Source organism: Myotis davidii, unplaced genomic scaffold (assembly GCF_000327345.1).
Source record: "Myotis davidii unplaced genomic scaffold, ASM32734v1 scaffold935, whole genome shotgun sequence".
Classification (NCBI taxonomy): Eukaryota; Metazoa; Chordata; class Mammalia; order Chiroptera; family Vespertilionidae; genus Myotis; species Myotis davidii.
This window is the reverse complement of record NW_006286974.1, coordinates 1,339,587-1,349,869: the sequence shown is the minus strand read 5'-3', so window position 1 is coordinate 1,349,869 and position 10,283 is coordinate 1,339,587. Positions and strand designations below refer to the sequence as shown.

At 43.6% G+C, this 10,283-nt stretch overlaps 1 protein-coding gene across 1 annotated transcript in view; it reads left to right on the top strand.

The window, feature by feature from the left end:
- Nucleotides 1–3,271: 3,271 nt before the first annotated feature.
- Nucleotides 3,272–10,283, top strand: part of RNF114 (ring finger protein 114) — a 12,702-nt gene continuing 5,690 nt past the window's right edge. Inside the window, exons 1-3 of the mRNA XM_015560718.1 lie at nt 3,272–3,469; nt 6,558–6,664; nt 7,037–7,151. Coding sequence (XP_015416204.1) covers nt 3,287–3,469; nt 6,558–6,664; nt 7,037–7,151 — 405 coding nt within the window. The 5' untranslated portion in view covers nt 3,272–3,286. The remainder of the gene's footprint in view (nt 3,470–6,557; nt 6,665–7,036; nt 7,152–10,283) is intronic.

The following is a 10,283-nucleotide window of genomic DNA, read 5'->3' as shown; positions in this document are numbered from 1 at the left end:
CTGGACCCGGCCGGGGCTCTGGCCGCGAGAGCCACCGTTTCCCTGGGGTAGTGCGTGCGTCGCCCCTCGGGGGAGCACATCTGGCGTCATCACCCAGCTCTGCCCGGTAATGCCCATGTGCCCTGAAGTTGGGGGAACTGAGCGAGGCTGCAGGAACAAAAGGGAAGCCACGCTGTCAGTCGGAGCGGTCCGCCTTCCCTGTGAAAGGGGCCGTCGGCCTTCCTCCCGACTCGGGGGCAGGTGTGTTCCGGGCTGTGGGGAGCGAAGCCTCCGTGGCCTGCGTGTTGCCGGGGGGCGTGGGGGCGGCTGACGGAGGTGCGTGTGGTGATGTCGGGACCGGTCCTGGGCTGCTGCGGCAGGTGTTTTGGGTTTGGCCGGGTTTGAATCTCAGCCTTGCTCCGTCCAGCACCCAGACACCTAAACTGGAAGCAGTGGCCATCTCCTCCTTGCCCCTGAGGGATGGCGTTTTCTGCACGGCCTCCCTCGGTGTGCATCATGGCCGTCACCTGGTCATTGGCCTTGGGACCCCTTTACTGGTCAGTGGGCACTTGCTGGGCCTCGCGGGCATTATTTATGCAGGCACCCCGCTGGGGAAGGGCTCCCCAGGCGCGCTGACGGCTTTTTGCTCCTTCGAGGCGTCAAGCTCTTTCTAGCTTTGGGCTGTTGTCGTTGCAGCTCATTTTGCCTGAAACTCCTGTCCCATCTGCACCCCCGTCCCCACCACCCCAGATCCTTTTCAGACTTCAAGTCCCAATGTCACCATCCCCATTTAATTGGCTCCCAGTTTCTTGCACCGAGCAAAATTTAAGGTCATGAGGGCAGTGACCATTTTTTTTCTGCCCCGTTTATATCCCCGGTGCCCAGCACAGTGAGCATCCATCTTCCAGTCTTAGGTTCAACAGACCAAAATATTTGTATGCCAGATGCTTGGGGCAGAGTAAGAATTAAGGTGATTCTGCCCTCAGAGTTCACAATCTGGCGAATAAATAAGTACCAGCAAATGTTCAGGCTATTGTGAAAATTCACTGTGCAATGGGAGGGTATTACAGGAATCAAACTGAGGGTGGGAGGGGTTGGGGGTGGGGGTGATGGATGAATAAAGAAGCTTGACTTAGCAGAATTTACCAACCGAAGAGCAACAGCCCTTGAGATTTCCTTGATCCAGATGAACCTTTTCTGGGTCAGAAGTCAGGGGACCGCACTGGGGTTCGAACCTTGACTCTTCTATACGCGCCATACTACTTCTACATGTTCATCCGATCAGAGTTGATTGAAAACGGATGCACCTCTCTGAGCCTCCCTTAGGGCCAGCCAAGTGCTCTTTTACTCCGCCTAGTTGGTTTTTGATAACTTTTGTACTTGGAAACTTCAGCATCACTGTAGCTCTGGCTGGGTGTAGCATTAGAGTTTTATAAAACTTTTATTTCAACCTCTAAATGACTGTCCTGCTTCAATCTAGTAGAATACAGGTGGCTGGGTGCCCAGGAGAAAGGACTTCGTACATAGCACTGCAACAGAAAGGGTGGAGCGTCTGAAAGGCTGAACTAGAAAAAGGCCAGATGTAGGAAATGGAAACTGAAAGCAGGCTATTTTCTTAGCGGGCATTTATCATGGCCCCAGAGGTCTTTCTGTTTTTCGGACACCCCTCTGCATTTGGTGTCATCTTTGTATGGAACTCTGCATCCAGGTCTGTGTGCCTCCTCATAAATTTAGGCCTCAGTTCAAATGTTACCTTCTTAATGAAGCTTTCTGTGATCCACCCCAGCTGATCTCATTGCTTTGTTTTATTTCCTTCGTGCATTTAATCATTATCTGAACCTAATATTTGTGTTTTTCTCCGCTCTGGAACACAGCAATTATGAGGATCGGGACTTAGTTTCGTTCAACATTGTGCCTTCAGTGGTGAATCACTAGACCCCTCACCTTCTCCCAGCCTGGTCTAGAATTTTGCCTAGCAGAATAACATCTAACTTAGTGACAAAGGGGAAGAAAATTCTTAGAAACAGTAAAAAAAGTTGTCAGATGTGCAGGTTACCTTTGATTATACATTCTGCCTTAAACTAGTTTGGGTATGTAGCTGGGCTATTTTCATGCCTTATTATCCATTCTTTCTGTATACTTGATCTCAGCATCACCACCTGTCCAGACTTCAGGATAGAAACTTGGGCTCAGTGATTGAGCGTCAATCTATGACCAGGAGGTTACGATTTGATTCCTGGTCAGGGCACTTGCCCGGTTGCGGGCTCCATCCCCAGTGTGGGGTGTGCAGGAGGCAGCTGATCAATGATTCTCTCTCATCGATGTTTCTATCTCTCTCTCCCCCCACCCCTCCCTTCCTCTCTGAAATCAATAAAGATACATGCTTAAAAATAAAATGTTTAAAAGAATATTTAAAACCAACAACTCTATTTTCTGTGATAGTCCCAGAGTTATTTTTCTAAAACGTGAATTTAGTCTTGTTGATACTTTGCTTTAAACATCTGCTTATGAGGAAAATGTTAGGCTTTTATTTCCCTAGCTGCATCATGAGTTTTTAAGTCTAAGGATCTGTGATATCCTCTTGTTCTGCCAGCTAAACTTTCTTTTAAGGCTCTTTTTGTAGATGCTGCCTCTGAAGTCTTCCCAGCCCTGTCCTTAGGTCACAACTAGTTGCTCTTGTATTTGTGTTCCCATAGTGCTTTGCATTCACCTCTAATGAGAGCAGCTCCTGTTTGTGGTGCATTTCAAATGTGCTAGATACTGTACTAAGGTCTCCCAACATTCCTAGAGCTGAGTACTACTGTCTCCATTTCACAGAGGAAAACCGAGATTCAGGAAACCCCTCAGTGTGCTGTGACACCTTTTGCCCTGTATCACAGTAGTTTGCATTTGTTTCTGTTGCTGGACCTGTGTGTTCTTTGCAGGACCCATCCCCCCACTCTCATTTTTCTGGCATAGGGAAACGCAGGGTTTTTTGTTTGATTTTTGTTAATCCTCACCTGAGGGTATTTTTTCCATTGCTTTTCAGAGAGAGCGAAGGGTGGGGGAGACAGGAACATCGATGTGAGAGAGACACAACTGGTTGCCTCTTGCCTGAGCCCCAGAGAGGGCAGGGGCGAACCTGCAACCCAGGTACATGCTCTTGAGCAGGATTCGAACCCAAGACCCCTTGGTGCGCAGGCCAACGCTCTAACGACTGAGCACACTGCCCATGGCAGGGGGGCTTGGTATTTGAATCAGTTGTTTTTCATTATTCATTGATGTCTTTTAAAAGTTTATCCATTTTGTTGTCTTGTCTTCACAATGCATGACTCAGGTTCTCTGTATGTCTTGTTCTAGCTTTTGCTCTGCATGCCTGCAGGAATGTCTGAAGCCGAAGAAGCCTGTCTGTGGGGTATGTCGCAGCCCTCTGGCGCCTGGCGAACGAGCCGTGGAGCTCGAGCGGCAGATTGAGAGCACAGAGACTTCTTGCCATGGCTGCCGTAAAAATGTATGTGGAAGGAAAACGGAAGAGTTGGTCTTTCTGTGATGAGATGGGGTAAAACGTAGAGCTGTTGCCATGTAGTTTCTGAAGGTAGAGCATGATGGATGACTAATAGCACATGTGCTTGCTGGTTATCTGTGGCACCTGCTGTGCTGTTTCATTTTGGTAACCTTAGTGGGTTTTTGGGTTTTTTTGTTTTAAGAATGGGCTTAGTAATTACATATTTTAGCTCTGAAAATCATAGAAATCAATTATTCCAGATTTTCCCTATAAATGACTCATTTTTCCAAAGCATTATGCCCAGTATTAATTAAAATATGACAGAAGGATATTTCTTAATGTCTTTTAATATAAAATAAAGTCAGTGACTCAAAAAAGTTTTCTGCTTTAATTTGAGAGGAAATTTAAAAATCTATATCAGCACTGGTCAGTGTGGCTCAGTTGGAGAGTCGTCCCGTATACCAAAAGGTGGTGGGTTCTTTTCCCAGTAAGGGCACATACCCAGGTTGTGGGTTTGATCCTCAGTTAGGGCACATGTGGGTGGCAGCCAGGGGATGTTTATCTCTCACATCGATGTTTCGCTTTCTCTCTGTCCCTTTCTCTCTCTAAAAATCAATTAAAAATGTATATAATTACAGATATAAAAATCAGTTTTTAGTACCTGGCAGGGAAAAGGTTAATATGAAATGTTTGATTATAATAGCAAGATCTAACATCTAAATGCACCCATGTTCTTTTTGTGTAACCGTATTAGAGTCAGATATATTTATTTTAACATCTCTTGTAACGAGAAATACTACTGTCTTGTTTTCCAAGAGACATACACAGGCTTATTGGTTTTTAAATCATTATAATTTTGTTAATTCCAGACAGTACAAAAATCTCTCTATATAAAGGGCTAATATGCTAAGTGTCCGACTATCCATCCAGTTGCTATGATGTGCACTGACCACCAGGGGGCAGATGCTCAACGCAGGAGCTGCCATGACGCACACTGGCCATTTACAGAGAAGCGGCACTGCGGACCTGGCGCCCATAAAGCAACACTTGGCTTACCCCAAGTGGGATACAGGCCCCACCACCACCCCAGAGCGACTGCTCACCAAATTGCTGCTGACACTGCTACCAAGACCCCATGGCGCAAAATGCGACCAGTAGCCCAGCCCAGCCCAGAAATGGTCACTGTGGAGGTGCTGGGTAATGACGTCACATAGCAATGACTAGCCTCCTTGCAGTTTCTTCAACCCAGGAACACGGCTTGCTTTATAGCCAGGTGCAAACGTTTCACACTTTAACCAAATGTCTGTGAAGCGTTTTCCTGTGCCTCATCTCATTTGATCCGTACAGAAGTCCTGGAGTAGGTAGATAGGAGAATAGGTGGAATCCTATTTTCTTTTCATTAGCTGGAAAACGGAGATTTAGAAAGCTTAGAAACTTGACCCGACTGAAAAGAAGTAAGAAATAGTGTACCTTGAAAATGACTTCAGGTTTTCTCATTGCGCAGAATATAGTCAAACACTGCTGCAGTTAAATATTTTACCCTTTCTTCTCCCTGCGTAATCTATAATAATAACCTGCTTTGTGTTGATATTTAATGCTGTGTTGTTGACAGTAACCTGAAAGAGAAGTTGGGGTGTTTCACTGGGTTGGAAATAGGTTAGCTAAATCAGAAAGCAGGTCTAATTACTTGTTTAATTTATTCTATTCTATATCTATAAAAGGCTAAGTTGACTCGAGCATGCGCAATACGTATAAAGCTCAAACTGGTGCCAATCGCATGCATGTGTTTTCTGTCATTGTTGATCGTGAATTTGGTTGACACTTCTATTATAGAGAAAGGGTGAATAGCGATATTAAAATATTCTAGTTAATTTCCTTTCAACGTGAATGAATCCGTGCACCAGGCCACTAGTATAAAATAATGTAGGCTTGTTCCCACTCCATAAATTACCTCTTTAAAGTGGTTCAGTTTAGAAGACTGAAAAATATTTTCTACCCTTCGAAAAACACAGATGTAGGATTTTTACAAAATAGGATCATACTGTAATATATATTTCGACAACTTTTTTTCACATTTAAAACAATTTTTCACCAAAGGACTGTTGGACATTCTTTCACGTTAATGTCATTACTCTAACACCTTAGTTAAATAGCCATAGAATGCATATGCCTTTAGCACGAGGGGTACACAGTGGGTACAGTTCTGAATGAGGCTACTTCCCATTCCTTTTCATTGGGAGCTGTGGTTGCTAGCTTGAAGTCAAGTACTTTAGCGGGTGATAAGACAGAAGCATCATGGTAAATCAGAACTCAAATATTGAAGCTTTTTTTTCTTGTAGTTTCCTTTAATTTAAAAAATCCAGAAATGAAAATCATGCAAGCATAATGGGGCTTGGGGGGATTTTTCTGTATGCTTTTTATTTCCCCCATTTTAAAGATTAGTGATAATATTGTGGTATACCTCTAAAAATATTTTTTTTGACCCCGTATCTCCCCTCTTTCATCATTCCTTACACATCTTTTTTTTCTTTTCAGAACACCTGTCATGAAGCACTCTTTAGGTTTTCTTTTCTATAAAACCACTAGGTTTTATAGAAGAAATATAATTCAGATTTAGGGTTTTTTGTAAAGATCATTTACCGTAATCTGTTGATTTGTACTTCAGCTAGAATTACTAGCCTTTATCCCTTTTACTTACATGGTCAGTTTTCTTTGCTGCACAAAATAGAATGTAGTTCTTGGCTTGCTGTAAGGAGATGAATTTAAATTAGAATATAGAAAACTTTAAAAACTTCACTTGGTTTGGAGTGTGTCTATAAGCAGAGAGCATGTGGTGAATAAAGCAGACCTCTAGGAGAGTTAGTGAAGAGTGGAAGCAAATGTCCTGATTTGGTCAAATAAAACACTAATCTTGGTCTTAACAGGAACTCTGCAACAAACAGGGGTTCAGCCCCATCAGCACAGCCAGGAGACTGGTGAGATGTTTGCCAGGGTGGAATAGGTGTAGTTTTCATCTTGCCCTTGTTTGGGATAATGTTGGGCCTGGTACAGGGTTCTGACTAACTTGTGGCAACTCTGATTCTTCCTGTCCCAGTTCTTCCTATCTAAGATCCGGGCCCACGTGGCTACCTGTTCCAAATACCAGAATTACATCATGGAAGGTGTGAAGGCCACCACCAAGGATGTGTCCCTTCAGCCAAGGTAAATGACTCACATCACTCCCTTAGGTCGAGGTCATCTTTTTTGTGTGTTTGTCACACTGGAGACTTTGCATGTTCGGGGTTGCATTGTATGAGTTCTAGAAAGTGAAAGTATAATAGTTATGCTGGCTAAAGCTGATGCAAGTTTTTGTATGGGGGGTGGTGTGGAGAAGCACTCTCTGATGTTCACTTCAAATATTAGCTGTGCTGATGTTATTTTCAGAACATTTGACCTGACTCTGAAGTAATTATCACAATCCCTGTCATAAAACGTTCAGTGAATTTTGCTCCTTTTTCAAGGTAAAGTGGCTGAAGTTGCATGGAAATGTCCTCAGAGAGGTGTTTTTCTTTTTCCCTGCCTTTCATCTTCCAGGAATGTCCCAAACCGTTATACCTTTCCTTGCCCTTACTGTCCCGAGAAGAACTTCGATCAAGAAGGACTTGTGGAACACTGCAAGTTATCCCATAGCACGGACACCAAATCTGTGGTAAGAGTAACTTTTTTTAATATTTTTTATGGAAAAAAGTCAGACCTACAGAAAAAATTACAGGCATAGTATAGTAAACTCTTATGTATCCTTTACCTAGATTCTCAGATTAATAACATGTTACCATATTTGCTTAACTATACTTTCTATATACAAATTTTTTGCTTACTATTTGAGAATAAGTTACAGATATCATGCCCCTAAATACTTCAGCATATATCTCCTAAGAACATTTGCTTTAAAAAAAATCACTTTTTTGTGTGTTTAATTGTCACACTCAGGAAATGTAGCTTTGAGACAATCTAATCTATTGAGGGATTCATGTTTACATTTTAGCAATTGTAATGTTCTTCAGATTGGTCTTCCCTGTCCCCAAATCCCAGATCAGTGTGTTAGGTTTAGTTGTCATGTCTCTTTAGTCCTCAGCCATTCTTTGTCTTTCATGACCTTGCCATTTTTAAAGAGAACAGGCAAGTTTTGTAGAATGTCTTTCAGTTTGGGCTTGTCTGCTTCTTCATGATTAGATGCAGGGATGCTCCATAAGTGATGTGTCCTCCAGATTCCACATCAGGGAGCAAGTGATATCTCTTGGTTCATTGTTGGTATCTTTAATTTGCATCCCTTGGTATCCACCACATTTCTCCTCTGTCAAGCTGTCATTTTCCTTTTAAGAGTAGCTTTTTCATAGTTGTGGAGAAAAAGGATTCAAGCTAAAATGATTAGGAAAATGCTAATCAGTCCTTTGACATTTAATTTAAATAACACAGATTGATGCTTCTTGTTGTGAAAAAACTGTTTGAATTTGGTCCATCTTCAGCAGTGCTGCCCTTCCCTCTTACTGTGATTGACAGACTAGTTCGTTTATTCATTTATTTATTTACAGACTAGGTCTTAATACAACTTTCTCTATAGTTTGTTTCAGTTTTCCCATTTATCTCAGACTGTTTCTCCCGAAATATATACCTAATTTTATGGGCAGTCTTCAGCTCCATTACTGTAAAAAGTGAGGCACACACTAGAATTTTCGTGAGTTTTGCTAATAGGAGTAGGCCTTGTGGCATTCTTTATTTCTCTGTTGGAAATCTTAAGATCCAGTTGGCCTTTTCAGGAATATCTTAAATCTCCTCTTGACTTTATTGAACTCTTTGTCAAGTACAAATTCTGGTCAGTGCAGCCACTTCTCTACACTAGACTCCCAGGATTCTTAACGGAGTGCTGCAACAGATTCTACCAGTGAACCCCCTCTCCATCTGCTTATCCCTGCTCCCCAAACTAGGGGACTGGGCTGGCTTGTCCCATCAAGCATCCCATTTTCAGGACCCTGCTAGGCAGGCACAGTCTCTAGTGGCTATTCTCTGCATTAAGTTCCTGGCATGAGCTGCCCTGATCTTAACTAAGTTCAAAGTATCAGGTGTGCATTTGTTCTTCTATCTCAGGAAGTCTGTGATCTACCTCTGAAGTCACAGACTGGCAGCCTATGGGTTCTCTCTGGCCCATACACATTTTAATTCCCTTAACGAGGATGCAAGGCTTCGGGCAGCCTGAGAGGGGGCTGGCCGTTGTGTTCTGAGGATGGAGGTGGGGGACACTTATTCCTAGCAGCTTCCCCTGGGTTTGGCTGCCAGGGTGTGATGAAGAGGACACGGCTACTGCATTTTGAAGAGAGCTGGTGGGCTCTAGCCAGTTTGGCTCAGCGGGTAGAGCATCAGCCTGCGGACTCAAGGGTCCCGGGTTCGATTCCAGTCAAGGGCGTGTGCCTTAGTTGCAGGCTTGATTCCTGGCCCTGTGGGGGAGGCAGCCAATCAGTGTGTCTCTATCACATCAATGCTGCTCTCTCTATGTCTCTCCCTCTCCCTTCTACTCTCTAAAAATCAGTGGAACAATATCCTCAGATGAGGATTAACAAAATAATAAAAATAAAAATGCTGCCCAAGCCTGTTTGGCTCAGTGGACAGAGTGTTGGCCTGCGGACTGAAGGGTCTTAGGTTCGATTCTGGTCAAGGGCACATGCCCAGGTTGCAGGCTCAATCCCCAGTAGGGGGCATGCAGGAGGCAGCCAATGAATGATTCATCATTGATGTTTCTATCTCCCCCTCTCCCTTCCTCTCTAAAATCAATAAAAAGCACATTGGACAAAAAGCGGATGAGTAAGGAAAGCTGCCCCCTACATCAATAAACACCCTGCTTAATAATGTAACCCATGGAAATGGAAAAGCAGTCTAAGACATGGACTCCTTGAGCAGTACAGAATGCTCCTCTCGTGCTACGTGGAGCCCTGGTTACAGCTGCCACTCCAACACTTGACTGGAGTCCGAGCAGAAAGGGTTCACCGGGCCCTGATGCTGGTTGTGCTGGGGGGAATGTTGCCGTCTCTCCCGGGCTGGACTGGATTCTGACTTCCCAAGTACATATGGCGAATGTAGCGTCATTTGTCCATTATTCAGTTCATTTACTTGCTGTTTTCTGTGTTTTTATCCTTCCTCCCTTGGTTATCCGGGATGACCATTTAGCGACGGAACAACGAAAGAGTGCCTTTTGGAGCATAAAGAAGGATGTCGAGGTCAAAGACAAGCCTCCAGTGGCCAGCTCTGCTTGGTCTAACGTCATGAAATGCTGCATTTAATGCACCCACCATCTCCTCCCTAACTTGCCTCTCCCTTTTTTCCGACCACGAAGATTTATAATCCTTTCCCTTTATCCCTGTCTTGATCATATACCCTTTATTTCTTTTGTTTTATAAATAAATTTTATTTTTAGTGGTTTGAATATCTGTAATTTATTTAAAAATGGATAAAATTGGTAAAGTTTTGGATCCACACAATTTTTCTCATTTTTAAAACCAAAGAATATAACTTTTACAACACACTCCTTATTCTTTTTTTTTATTGCTTAAAGTATTACACAGGGTATTACATATGTGTCCATTTCCCCCCCTGCCCTGGACAGTCCCCTAGCTTCCCCTATCCCCCAGTGTCTTATGTCCATTGGTTATGCTTATATGCATGCATATAAGTCCTTTGGTTGACCTCTTACCCCCCAACTTCCAGCCCCCCAACCCTCCCCGGCCTTGCAGCTGCAGTTTGACAATCTGTTTGAGGCAGCTCTGCCTCTGTATCTATTATTGTTACAACG